At 41.4% G+C, this 14,912-nt stretch overlaps 1 protein-coding gene across 2 annotated transcripts in view; it reads right to left on the bottom strand.

Moving 5' to 3' along the window:
* The window catches only part of LOC137379758 (uncharacterized), a 472,575-nt gene that overhangs the window by 378,046 nt on the left and 79,617 nt on the right, over positions 1-14,912 (bottom strand). For both annotated transcript variants that reach the window (XM_068051089.1, XM_068051090.1), the window contains one exon: positions 827-1,267. In XM_068051089.1, the coding sequence (XP_067907190.1) occupies positions 827-1,267 (441 nt within the window). The remainder of the gene's footprint in view (positions 1-826; positions 1,268-14,912) is intronic.

The following is a 14,912-nucleotide window of genomic DNA, read 5'->3' as shown; positions in this document are numbered from 1 at the left end:
AACTGCGATGGCATTTCATGCTTAATCAATGTTTCTTTAGTCAACCAAAATCAGGATGAAGATAGTCACTGAATAAAATTATTATATTTTCATTATCAAATTAAAAGTAGAACTAAAAACTTATACATACTAAAACTAAAATGCAAGACAAAAACAGATGAAAAGTAAATTAAAATGATTTTTTGGACTAAACACTAGTCAGTAATCCTCTGCTTTTGGAATAAACACTGGGAATTGGAACAGACAAGTGGAGTCTCCATTTTTGTGCAAGTCTTAGTTTGTTATTTATAGCACACTGGTGATCTGATGGTGCAGATCTAAAGAAGGGAGACTAAAAGCTGTAAAAGGTGAGACACTCACCTTTGGCTTGGTTTCAAACCTAACACAGACTCATAAAGTGAAGGTCAAATGAGTTTGGGGAATCTCAGTCGAGTGAACCTGGGCCCATACTACAATGTTATGTCCAGTTCAGCATTCAACTGGCAAAGTAATCCAGACAAGCCACAGGATAGACAGTGTGAAATAAAAAATGTTGGTGTAGTAAGAGATTCTTTTCTGAGGTCCAGGCAAAGTGTGGAGCATTTCTACCCATCCACCTGGATCATTTGAAATTTTGAACACCAAGACTGATAGATTTGTATTAGCTAACTGTATCAGAGGGTATGGAACAAAGGCAGGTAAATGGAGTTGAGGTACAGATCAGCCATGAACTAACTGAATGGCAGTTCAGGCTGACTCCTGTTCTTTGTCATTCTGCTATAACTATCATGTGATGCTTGATACTAACACTGACAATAGCACTTGAGATTACTACGCAGTAACAAACCTGATCGAGCAGCTAGCAGGAAGCAAAGTTGCAATAAATGAGCAGCAAGGGCTGGAGTGAAGCCTGGGATCTCAGCGATGGTGCCATGGTTACAGTTCAGGAGTGCATCATAGCTACGTATTGTGCAGTCAATCACAGATGTCAAGGTTTCCTTATCCCTTGTATAATTCATTTCAAATTTATTCCAATTATCAATCATCTCCTTTTTCAAATTGGTATTCTGAACAAGTTTCTGACATTCTTTGCACTTCTGTCTGCGAGTAAGTCTGCAGACCTTCGATTCCACAGCATTATAATCAATAGTAGGTACATGGGCTGTTGCTATTGTGCTGCTGCTTTTAAAGATTTGGTTGACTTCATTTGAATCTTTTTCACCTGTTTTTTCATTTTTGAGACTATATTCTGGATCCTTAGGCCAGAAAAACACTGAACAAACCCCTCCTGCAATGAATGAGACAATAACAGTTATTTAAATCGCATAATTTAAAGTACGTGTTGAATTTATTATACACACTCTAAATTTAACTATAAACCAATCTATCAACTCCATTGCGTGTCGGACAGTAGCATAGTGGTAATGTTACTGGGCTAGTAATCCAGAGGCCTGGAGTAATGCTCCGGAGATATGAGTTCAAATCCCACCATGACAGCTGAGGGAATTTAAATTCAATCATTAAGTCTGGAATTAAAAAGCTAGTCATGATTAACTAAAATAAAAGCAAAATACTGCAGATGCTGGAAATCTGAAATAAAAACAAGAAATGCTGGAAATACTCAGCAGGTCTGGCAGCATCTGTGGAGAGAGAAGCAGTGTTAACGTTTCAGATCAGTGACCCTTCTTCAGAACTAGCAGATATTAGAAACGTGAAAGGTTATAAGCAAGTAAAATGGGGGTGGGGCACCATCCTTATAATGGCCAATTTACCTATCAACCTGCAAGTCTTTGGCATGTGGGAGGAAACCGGAGCACCCGGAGGAAACCCACGCAGACACAGGGAGAACTTGCAAACTCCACACAGGCAGTACCCGGAATTGAACCCGGGTCGCTGGAGCTGTGAGGCTGCGGTGCTAACCACTGCGCCACTATCTTTGGGTACTTCCTGTCACCCCAACAGGACAGATCCACAAGTGGTGCAGCACAGTGATAAAAAGAGGTATTAGAAATGGCGGCAGTACTTAAAGTTGATAAGTCGCCATGACCCGATGAGATGCATCCAAGGATACTGAAGGAAGTAAAGTTGGAAATTGCGGAGGCACTGACCATTATCTTCCAAACCACCTTAGGTACAGGGTTGGTGCCAGAGGACTGGAGAATTGCAAATGTTACAGCCTTGTTCAAGCCAGTCAGTTTAACCTTGGTTGTGGGAAATCTTTTATAAATAACTAACCTGGGACAAAATTAACAGTCACTTGGACAATTGTGGATTAATTTAGGAAAGCAAATATGGATTTGTTGAAGGCAAATCGTGTTTAACTAACTTGCTTGAGTTTTTTGATGTGGTAACAGAGAGGGTTGATGAGGATAATGCTGTTGATGTGGTGTTTATGGACTTCCAAAAGGCATTTGATAAAGTGATACATAACAGGCTTGTCACCAAAGTTAGAGTGCATGGAATAAAAGGGACAGTGACTGCATGGATATGAAATTGGCTGAGTGACAGGTAACAGTAGTGGTGAATGGGTTGTTTTTCAGACAGGAGGAAGGTATATAGTGGGATTCCCCAGAGATCAGTATTAGGACCCTTGCTTTTCCTGATATATATTAATGACCTGGACTTGGATGCACAGGGCACAATTTCAAAATTTGACGATCACACAAAACTTAGAAGTATTGCAAACTGTGAGGAGGATAGCGATAAACTTCTAGAGGATATAGACAGATGAGTGGCAGATGAAATATAATGCAGAGAAGTGTGAAGTGATTCATTTTGGCAGGAAGAATGAGGAGAGGCAAAATGAATTAAAGGGTACAATTCCTATGGGGGTGCAGAAGCAGAGGTACCTTGGGGGTATATGTACACAAGTCATTGAAGTTTGTAGGGTCGGTTGAGAAAGTGGTTCATCAAGCACACAGTATCTTTGGCTTTATACATAGGGACATAGAATTCAAAAGCAAGAAAATTATGACAAACCTGTCTAAAACATTGGTTCGGCCTCAACTGGAGTATTGTGCACTACATTTTCAGAAGGATGTGAAGGCATTTGAGAGGGTTCAGAAAAGATTCATGAGTATCATTCCAGTTACGTGGATAGATTGGAAAAGCTGGGGCTGTTCTCCTTAGAGAAGAGAAAATTAAGAGGAGATTTGATAGAGGTGTTCAAAATCATGAGGGTCTCGAGGAGATAGGGAGAAACTGTTCCCGTTAGCGGATGAATTGAGAACCAGAGTGTATTCATTTAAGGTGATTGACAAAAGAAGCAATGGTGACATGAGCAAAAGCTTTTTTACACAGTGAGTGGTCAGGATCAGAGCTACGGGAATAAAGCAGGGGTTTGGGACTAGGTAAGTTACTGTTTCAGAGAGCTGGCATGGACACGAAGGGCTGAATGGCCTCCATCTGTTCTGTAACTATTCTATGATTGAGAGATAAATATTGGGCAGGACAACTCCTCTCCTGTTCTTCAAAATGTGCCATGGGAACCTTTACATCCACCTGAGCAGGAAAATGGGGCCTCAGTTTAACGTCTGATCCAAAAGATGGCACCTCTAACAGTGCAGCACTCCCTCAGTACGGCACTGGAGTATCAGCCTTGGTTTTTGTGCTCAACCCCTGGAGTGATATCCCAGTGAGAAAGAAAGATTCTTTGAGAAGGATGCATCATCCGTGGCTAAATAAGGACATTAAGGATAGTATCAAATTGAAAGAAACACTGTACAAATCTGCAAAGATTAGTGGTAAGTCAGATGATTGGACAGATTTTAAGAATCAGCAAAGAATAACAAAAAAGAGGGAAATAATAGAGTACAAGAGAAAATTATTTAGTAATATACAACAGTAACTAAAGCTAGTGTTAGTCTTCCAGAGAGTGAGTCTAGGAAATTGATAATGAAAAACAAGAAAATGGCTGAGGCATTCAACAGGTATCTTGTGTCTGTTTTCACTGTAGAAGACTTAGAAAAACTCCCAAACATACTTGAAAATTAAGTGGTGAATGGAAGGGAGGAACTTAAAACAATCACCACTACCAAGAAAAGGTTATTGGGAAAACTATTGGACTATAGGCTGACAAGTCCCTAGGACTGATGGCCTGCATCTTCAAAGAAGTGGCTGCAGAGATAGTAGAGGCATTGGTTATAATCTTCCAAAATTCCTTAGAATATTGCGTGCAATTCTGGTCGCCACACTACCAGAAGGACGTGGAGGCTTTGGAGAGGGTACAGAAGAGGTTTACCAGGATGTTGCCTGGTCTGGAGGGCATTAGCTATGAGGAGAGGTTGGAAAAACTTGGATTGTTTTCACTGGAACGACGGAGGTGGAGGGGCGACATGATAGAGGTTTACAAAGTTATGAATGGCATGGACAGAGTGGATAGTCAGAAGCTTTTTCCCAGGGTGGAAGAGTCAGTTACTAGGGGACATAGGTTTAAGGTGCGAGGGGCAAAGTTTAGAGGGGATGTGGTGAGTGCCTGGAACTTGCTGCCAGGGGAGGTGGTGGAAGCAGATACGATAGCGACGTTTAAGAGACATCTTGACAAATATATGAATAGGAAGGGAATAGAGGGATATGGGCCCCGGAAGTGCAGAAGGTGTTAGTTTCGGCAGGCATCAAGATCGGCACAGGCTTGGAGGGCCGAATGGCCTGTTCCTGTGCTGTACTGTTCTTTGTTCTTTGTTCTTTTGTTCTGGAAGGTCCCAGCAGATTGGAAAATAGCAAATGCAACACATTAATTCATGAAAGGAGAGAGACACAAAGCAGGAAACTATAGGCCAACCAGCCGAACATCTATCATAGGGAAATTACTAGACGCCATTATTAAGGAGGTTATGGCAGGATACTTAGAAAATCATAATGCGATCAGACAGAGTCAACATGGTTTTGTGAAAGGGAAATCGTGTTTAACTAATTTATTAAAGTTCTTTGAGGAATTAACAAGCAAGGTGGATAAAGGGTAACTGTAGATGTGGTGTACTTTGATTTCCAAAAGGCATTTGACAAACTGCCACATCAAAGGTTACTACACAGGATAAGAGCATGTGGTGTAGGGGTAAACATTATAGCATGGATGGAGGATTGATTAGCTTACTGGAAACAGATAGTAGGGACAAATGGGTCTTTTTCAGGTTGGCGAGCTGTAACTAGTGGAGTGCCACAAGGATCAGTGCTGGGGCCTCAACTATTTACAATTTATATCAATGACTTAGAGGAAGGAAAAAGTATGTTAGCTAAAAATGTACGTTAGCTAAATTTTCTGATAACACCAAGATGGGAAGGAAAAAGTAAGTTTCAAGAGGAGGTAAAGATTCTACAAAGGGACATAGATAGGTTAAGTGGGTAGGCAAAAACTTGGCAGATGGAGTATGATGTGGGAAAATGTGAACTTGTCCACTTTGACAGGAAGAATAAAAAAGTAGCATGCTATTTAAATAGAGAGAGAATCAGTGCTACAGAGGGAATTGGGTGTCCTGGTACATGAATCACAAAGAGTTGGTATACAGGTACAGTCATTGATTAGGAAGGTATATGGAATGTTGGCGATTATTGCAAGGGGAATCGAGTATACAAGTTGGGAAGTTTTACTGCAGCTGTGCAGGACCTTGGTGAGGCCACATCTGGAGTACTGAATACAGTTTTGGTCTCCTTATTTGGAAAAGGATATAATTGCATTAGAAGCAGTTCAGAGAAGGTTCACTTGATCAATTTTGGGAATGAAGGGTTTATCTTATGAAGAAAGGTTGAACAGATTGGCCTATACCCATTAGAGTTTAGAAGAAGTTCTGAAGAAGGGTCACTGACCTGAAACGTTAACTCTGCTCTCTCTCCATGGATGCTGACAGACCTGCTGAGTATTTCCAGCATTTCTTGTTTTTATTTTAGAGTTTAGAAGGATGAGGGATGATCTTATTGAAACATATAAGATCCTGAGCGGACTTGAGAGACTGCATACTTGGAGGGTGTTTTCTCTTGTTGGGGAAACTAGAACTTGAGGACACAGTTCAAGAATAAGTGGTCTCCCTTTTAAGACAGAGATGAGGAGAATTTGTTTTTCTTCCCCAGAAAGCAATGGAGACGGTCATTGAAATTATTCAGGACTGAGTTAGATAAATTTTTGACAGACAAGCCAGTCAAGGGTTGTGAGAGGAAGAATGGAAAGTGAAGTTGACACCACAATCAGATCAGCCATGATCTTATCAAATGGTGAAGCAGGCTCGAAGGGCCAAAGGGCCTACTCCTGCTCCTAAGTCCTATGGTCCCATGTTTGTTCCTATGTTCCGAATGTGGAAAACTGCCCAGGTATGTCCTGTCCACAAAAAGCAGGACAAATCCAATCCAGTTAATTACTTCCCCATTAGACCACTCTGAATCATCAACAAAGTGATGGAAGGTGTCGTTGACAGTGCTACCAAACTACATTTTTCTCAGCAACAACCGTGCTCACTGAAGCTCAGTTTGGATTCCACCAGAGCCACTCAGCTCCAGACCTCATTACAGCCTTGGTCTAAGCATGGAAAAAAGAGCTGAACTCAAGAGGTGAGGTGAGAGTGACTGCCTTTGACATCAAGGGGGCATTTGACAGAGTATGGTATCAAGGAGCCCTAGCAAAATTGAAGTCAATGGGAACCGGGGGAAAACTTTCTACTGGTTGGAGTCATACCCAGCACTAAGGAAGCTGGTTGTGATTGTTGGAGGTCAATCAACTCAGCCCCGGGACATCAATGAAGGAGTTATGCAGGGTGGTGTCTTGGGCCCAACCATCGTCAGCTGCTTCATCAACATGAAGTCAGAAGTGGGGATGTTCGCTGATGATTGCACAATGCTTCAGTACTATGTGCAGCTCATCAGATACTGAAGCAATCCATTCCTGCATGCAGCAAGACCTGGACAACATTCAGACTTGGGCTGATAGGCGGCAAGTAACATTTGCGCCATACAAATGCTAGGCAATGATCATCTCCAACAAGAGAGAATCTAACCAGCTCCTCTTGACATTCAATGGCATTGCCATCGCTGAATCCCCCACCATCAACATCCTGGACCAATCATCTAAATACTGTGGCTACAAAAGTGGGTCAGAGGCTGGGAATTCTGCAGCGAGTAATTCACTCCCCTCAATACCGATGCGCAGTGGCAGTAGTTTGCACCATCTCCAAGATGCACTGCAGCAACTCACCAAGCCTCCTTCGACAGCACCTTCCAACATGCAACCTCTAGCACCTAGAAAGACAAGAACAGCAAATGCAAGGAAACACCACCATCTGTAAGTTAACTCCCCAATGCCTGTCCACCATCTACAAGGCAAAAATGAGGAGTATGATGGAATATTCTCCATTTTTCTCTACGAGTGCAGCTCTAACCACACTCAAGAAGCTTCAAACTATACAGGACAAAGCATCCACTTAATCAGCATCCCATCCACAACCTAAAGAATTCATTTGCTCCAACACCGACGCACAGTGGCAGCAATATGTATCATCTACAAGATGCATTGCAGCAACTCGCCAAGCTTCCTTCAACAACACCTTACAAACCCACAACCTCTAGCATCTAGAAGTACAAGAGCAACAAACGCATGGGAACACCACCACCTGCAAGTTCCCCTCCAAGCCACACACCATCCTGACTTGGAAATCTATCACCATTCCTTCACTGCCACTGGGTCAAAATCCTGGAACTCCCTTCCGAACAGCACCTGTGGGTGTACCTACCCCAAATGGACTGCAGTGGTTCAAGAAGGCAGCTCACCACCACCTTCTCGGGCAATTAGGGATGGGCAATAAATGCTGGGCGAATGAAACTCACATCCCAAAAAATAATTAAATAATAAATAAATAATAAACAAGTATTTCTTTATTTATTTAGAGCTAGTAATAATTAATTTGGAATAAAATTAAATCCATCTACTAAATATAATCTAGACCTCTGGTCATTCTATTAGTTCTAGAAATAAATAACTAAGTAAAGCTTAGAATTGGCAGCACAGGCAGTGTGTTGGGATTGCAGAATGTGGGAGACGGTCCTGAATGACCACAACTGTAGGAACTGTCTGACACTCTGGCTCAGAATTGCTGAGCTGGACCAGGAGGTAGAGAAATTCTGACCCATAGGGAAAGGGGAGGAATAGCTGAATGGTTTTCTTCAGAGTTCAGTCACACCTCTGAGTAAAGAAAAGGTGCAGGAACGGGAGTGGATGGCTGTCAGTCAGTAGGATAAATGGAACCTATGAGAGATAGAAAAGGAGGTCCCGCAGACACTGATCCTAACCAATAGATACAATGTATTTGCTACCTGCGAGGATAAGGGAGAAGGCTGCAGGAAGGACACCCAGAATGCTAACGATGGCATTGTGCAGCAGAAGGCAGTCCATCGGAGAAGGAGCAAAATAGAAAGGCTGTAGACATGGAGGATTCAATAATCAGGGATATAGATAGTATATCGAAGAAGACATACCATTTCATAGAAACTGGCACCAGCACTGAGAGTGAAAGGAGCTGTACCACAGGGATGGGCTGCACTGGAATCAGAGTCCTAGCAGAAAGGATAAATAAGACTGTCGATAAAACATTAAGTTCGTAAGGTACTGAGGGAAAGATAAGGGCAAGTGTACAATAAGAGATGAGAGTAAATGTCAGCCGAAGATCAAGAATAAAGGTACCTAAATGGTCAGGGTACAGATAAAGTTATAGAACAGAAGTTTAAAAATGAAGTGAGTGGAGCAATTAATTAAAACAAATTAAATTATCTATACTGCAATACGCACAGCATCCAAAACAGAACAGGAGAACTGAAGGCAATAATTCTTCAAGAGGAACCAGCTGTAATAGAGATAACTAAACATGTCTACATAAAGAACAGATTGATAGCTAAATAGAGCAGGATATAATGTATTTAGAAAGAATAGGGAGGAAGAAGGAGTTTTGGGTATTTGCACTAATTAGAGATAACGAAATAGTAATAGAAAAGAGAAATAATGAACATTAAGGCAGAAACAAAATACAAAAGGATTGAAACAAAAGACAAGGAATCAAATAGGAGTACACTATAGACCATCTAATAGTGAAAGGGAAGTGCGGGGTAAAATATGTTGGAAAATCTGTGAAATTAGTCAAAACTTGGAATAATAATCAAGGGAGATTGCAACTATTCACAAATAAATTGGAAAGAGGTAGTGAAAGGGGAAAAGTGAATGGAATTTTTACAATGTATACCGGACTCTTTTCTAACCTAGTACATAAGAAGCCCTAAAAGAGAGAAATCCCTGCTGGATCTAGTAATAGGAAATGATCTAGAGCAGGTAGGAGAAGCAAACATAGAAGAGTATCCAGGCAATATCGATGACAACGTAATAAGGTTTCAGGTAATGATAGATTCTAATGATTATTTCTAAATAATAAATAATGCGGGAGAGGATAAAAAAAGGAATACAAAAAGGTTAAGACGTCAAACAAAATTAAGAAAGCAAAGATGAACTATGAAATTATCAAAGAATATAAAAATAGTTAAGTATTCTACACATACATAAATACCAAAAGGAAAATTAAGATAGAGAAAGGGCCACTAAGGGATGCAGAAGATAAACGCTCAGGTAATGACTGTGAAATGGAAAAAATATTGAATAGTTACTGTGCCTCGGTATTTACCAGGGAAACTGACAAGGTGGACATTCGAAGAAGAGATCAAAAAGATATCAAGACATTTAAAATAGAAAGGAATAAATATTTGATAAGCTAGAGAAATTTAGAGAGGATAAAACCTCTGGTCTCTACCTGCCAAAATAAACTAGGGAAGAGATATACATGATTATGAATTCAATAGAAAAGGGAATAGTGCTAGAGGACTGGCAGACAGCTAATATTTTTCCTATATTTAAAAAAAAAGTAGAACACGTCCAGGGAACTAAAGACCAGTTAACTTAAAGGTGGTAGGAAAAATACAGGAATTTTTCTCAAAATTGTAACCGAAGAACACCGAGAAACCAAAAATATAATAATAGTCAGCACAAAAGGGAAGATCATGCTTGACCAGTCCTATTGAATTCTGCCAAGACGAAAGAAAAAAAGTAGGCAAGAGGAAGGTCATAGATGCAATATACAAGACACGACTGAGTAGACTTGTGACTAAACTCCGAGCATGTGGAATAACCAGATAAGTTACCTGGCGACAAAGTAGAAAATAGACAGTAGGGGTAAACATTAGTTACTCTGACTGATGGAAGGTAGGAATTGGTGCCTCACAAGAATCAGTGCTAGGACCATTGTTGTTCACCATTTACATAAATGAAATAAAAACAAGAAATGATGGAACCACTCAGCAGGTCTGGCAGCATCTGTGGAAAGAGAAGCAGAGTTAACGTTTCGGGTCAGTGACCCTTCTTCGGAACTGACAAATATTAGAAAAATCACAGGTTATAAGCAAGTGAGGTGGGGGTGGGGCAAGAGATAACAAAGGAGGTCTAGATTGGACCAGGCCACATAGCTGACCAAAAGGTCATGGAGCAAAGGCAAACAATATGTTAATAGTGTGTTGAAAGACAAAGCATTAGTACAGATTAGGTGTAAATACATTGAATATTGAACAGCAGCAAGTGCAAACCTGAAAAAAAAAACAGTGGATAAGCAAACTGAACAAACTAAGATGAAATGAAATAAATGCAAAAAAATGGATTGTAAAAAATGTAAAAAAGAATGTAAAAGAAAAGGAAGAAAAAATAACTAAAAATGAAAGTAAAATGGGGCTCTGAAATGATTGAACTCAATGTTCAGTCCGGCAGGCTGTAGTGTGCCTAATCGGTAATTGAGATGCTGTTCCTCGAGCTTGCGTTGATGTTCACTGGAACACTGCAGCAATCCCAGGACAGAGATGTGAGCATGAGAGCAGGGGGGAGTGTTGAAATGGCAAGCAACCGGAAGCTCAGCGTCCTGCTTGCGGACTGAGTGGAGATGTTCCGCAAAGCGGTCACCCAGTCTGCGCTTGGTCTCCCCAATGTAGAGGAGACCACACTGTGAGCAGCGAATACAGTATGATATTTGTCAGTTCCGAAGAAGGGTCACTGACCCGAAACGTTAACTCTGCTTCTCTTTCCACAGATGCTGCCAGACCTGCTGAGTGGTTCCAGCATTTCTTGTTTTTATTTCAGATTTCCAGCATCCGCAGTATTTTGCTTTAATTTACATAAATGATTTGGACTCAGGAACCAGAAATACAACATCAAATTTTTTGGATGACACCAAATTTGGGGGTATAGTTAATACAGAGGAAGAATGTGACAAAATACAAGAAGCCATTAATAAACTTCCAGAATAGGCATGTAAATAGTAAACGAATAAGTGTGAGGTGGCACATTTTGGTGTGAGAGAGATTGCTATGGATTTAAGAGGTGACAACATGTTCAAAGACTTTGCAGAGGAAAGGGAAGTTGGAGATAGGGTGATAGTTTTGCAAGGACAGAGGGGTCAAATCAGTAGTAGTCAAATGATATAATATCACTCATTACAGGACATGTGATACATATCACTGCAGTACTAGTCACATGATACAACAGCACTGCTGTCTTAGTCATTTGATACAATATCATCTCTGTACAAGGCATATTAAAATATTGTTAGAACTTGATTACATTATGATCCAGTGGATCAGGGAAACAACAAAATATGGGAAACTGTCAGCAGGTCAAGCAGCATCTGTGTAAGAAACAGATTCATTTAGTTTGTGGATATGAACCAATTCTACACTTGACTTTTTAATGGTAAGTGATCCTAAAAACATATAGAAAATGGATCATGTAGGCAATGTGGGTGGTAACGCCACAAAATGATTACATTCAGTATACTTTAGAATTCAGTACAGTTAATGCCATATGTCACATTCACATAAAGTGCAGCGATTGAAAATACAGAACCCAAACTGAAGAATTATAAAAATTGACTTTTCCTTTAAAAAGAAAGTGGACAATGTGCTGCAAAATGGCTACTGAAGGTCAAACTACCTTTCCCTGTATATTCAAACTATCTTGCTGTCAGTTAAGGACAAAAGGATACATTCCAAGCTGAGAGGTATCAATTACACCCATCCTGAACCCATCAAGAGACATTTTGAATTGAATGGGTTCTTCTGGTCACCACAAAGAGGGGGCTTTGTGTCTCCCAACAGAGGCAACATGTGAGAGATTTTTGACCTTAAAAAGTGCCTCTCTGGAGAGAGAGGGAGAGATCAAAACAAACATCACGAAGGCCTGTCCAGCCGAGACTTTTGAGAGATTCAGCAAAAGCCAAAGAAGGAGACCTGTTGTGAATTCCACACCTCAACTTGTGCAGCAGAGAGCTGCAAGTGATGACCGCCTTCAGTCTGAAGTTTCAACCATTAGAAAAATCTACAAAGTATCCAGGCCTGCAACTTTAAAAGAGAAATTGACCTCCAGGAGAATTTAACAGGTTTACCATGAACTCCGAACACCTACCTCACTTCAAACCACTTACACTTCCCCCCTCTATCTATCCTTATGCGTGCGTGTGTGCATGAGTGCGATTGCGACCATTTCGGGAGTGAATATTGTTCAATAAATAGTTAATGTTCTGTTTTAAACCGACAAGAAAACCTGTCACTGTCTGTTTATTTGAAAAATACAACAAAAGGGGTTAAAACCCAAGTAACAAAAACACTTGCTGCGGTCAGCTGGGAGGTGAACAGTAGGGATCACCCACACCCCTTACCACCTGGCTGTAACACATAAAAATGGAGATCAACAGCAGAAAATCCAAGCATTTGCTTGGGGAAATCTCGGCACCACTGGTCCAGTCCACCCTGAAATCAATCTTTAACTGCCTTGGTTTTGGCGGTCCATACTATCTGGGTGCTGGTAATCCATGACTGTCTGTCTGCTGAGTCCATGACTATCAGCTGTGGTCCAGCTGGCAGCACTCTTGCTACTAAGACACAAGGGTCCAGATTCAAGTCGCATTCCAGGACATGAACACAAAATTTGTTTGTAAGGGCGGCACAGTGGTGCAGTGGTTAGCACCGCAGCCTCAGCGACCCGGGTTCAATTCTGGGTAGTGCCTGTGTGGAGTTTGCAAGTTCTCCCTGTGTCTGCGTGGGTTTTCTCCGGGTGCTCTGGTTTCCTCCCACAAGCCAAAAGACTTGCAGGTTGATAGGTAAATTGGCCATTATAAATTGTCACTAGTATAGGTAGGTGGTAGGGCAATATAGGGACAGGTGGGGATGTTTGGTAGGAATATGGGATTAGTATAAATGGGTGGTTGATGTTCGGCACAGACTCGGTGGGCCGAAGGGCCTGTTTCAGTGCTGTATCTCTAATCTAATCTAATCTAATCTAATTTGCTATCCTCCAGTCTTCCGGCACTATTCCTGTCGACAATGACGACATAAAGATCAAGGACAAAGGCTCTGCAATCTCCTCCCTGGCTTCCCAGAGAATCCTAGGATAAATCCCATCTGGCCCAGGGGACTTAGGCACTGTCAGAGGTGCCACCTTTCAGATGAGATGTTAAACGAAGGTCCCAACTCCCTTCTCAGGTGAAGATAAAAAGTTCCATGGCAATATTTCGAAGAAAAGCAGGGGAGTTATCCCTGGTGTCCTGGCCAATATTAAACCCTCAATCAACATCACAAAAACAGACTATCTGGTCAACTCATTGCTGTTTGTCAGAGTTTGCTGTGTGCGAATTTGGCTGCCATGTTACCTACATTATAACAGTGACTACACTTAAAAAAGTACTTCATTGACTGTAAACATAGCAACATGGAATACAGGAGCAGGAGTAGGCTATTCAGCCCTTCAAGCCTGCTCCGCCATTCATTATGATCATGGCTGATTATCCAACTCAGTAACCTGTTCCCGCTTTTCCCCCATATCCTTTGGTCCCTTTCACCTCAAGAGCTATATCTAACTCCTTCTTGAAAACATACAATGATTTGGCCTCAACTGCTTTCTGTGGTAGCGAATTCCACAGGCTCACCATTTTCGTTAAAGTGCTTTGAGATGTCAGGTGGTCATGAAAAGCACTACATAAATACAAGTCTATTTTTTTCCTGTCGAGGTAGCAGTGTCTATAAATTTCCAGGCTTTGCCGAGTCCATGACTGTATGGGTTTTGGTGGTTCATGACAGTGTAGGCTGTGGTTATCCATGTTTGTCTGGGGGCGGGGTGGGGGGGGCACGTCTGTCTCGGTTTTAGTTGTCCATGATTGACTTTATTTTGATAGTTCTTAGCTGTCTGAATGCTGGTGATGCATGATTATGTGGGTTCTGGTGGTCCATGGCTGTGGGTGTTGTTGGATCATGGTTGTCTGTCTGATCAGTCTATAGTTGTCTGAGAGCTGCTGGTGCATGACTCTCCAGGTTTTAGTAGACCATGGCTGTCTGAATGTTCCTGGTTAATGGCTGTCTAGGTGATGTTGATCTATTGCTGTCTGTGTGATGATGGTCTATGATGGGATACGTTTTGATGGTCTATGATAGGGTAGGTTTTAGTGTTCCATGACAGCCAGGTGACTGAATGCACATCCGGCAATGATGGGGCAAAAGAATGGAGAAACATAAGAGGCCAAGGTCAGAAGAATGCAGTCTTCTCAGGGAGTGAAGTTCATAGTTACAGACTTCAGGATGAGTAAGGTCATGAAGGGATTAAAACATGAGGTTAAGAATTGTACATTGTAGTCATTGGGGGTCTTGTGGTCAATGTAGGTCAGCCAATGCAGGTGCGATGGAGTACTGGTGCCAGTGACAGATGAACCCAACCCCTTCTTCCCCCACTACTCTTTGAACCAGGGGTTTAATTACCTAATCTGCTTGACCCCACATTAATTGGTATGTAGCTCAGGTAACAATCTAGAGATTATCACCTTTGAGGTTTTGCTTTATAATCTGGACACTAACTCCTCAAATTCTCTCAGCAGAATATCATTCCTAGC

This window comes from Heterodontus francisci, chromosome 18 (genome assembly GCF_036365525.1).
Source record: "Heterodontus francisci isolate sHetFra1 chromosome 18, sHetFra1.hap1, whole genome shotgun sequence".
NCBI classification, from domain to species: domain Eukaryota; kingdom Metazoa; phylum Chordata; class Chondrichthyes; order Heterodontiformes; family Heterodontidae; genus Heterodontus; species Heterodontus francisci.
Note: the sequence above shows the minus strand (reverse complement) of the source record. Positions and strands in the feature narration are given on the sequence as shown.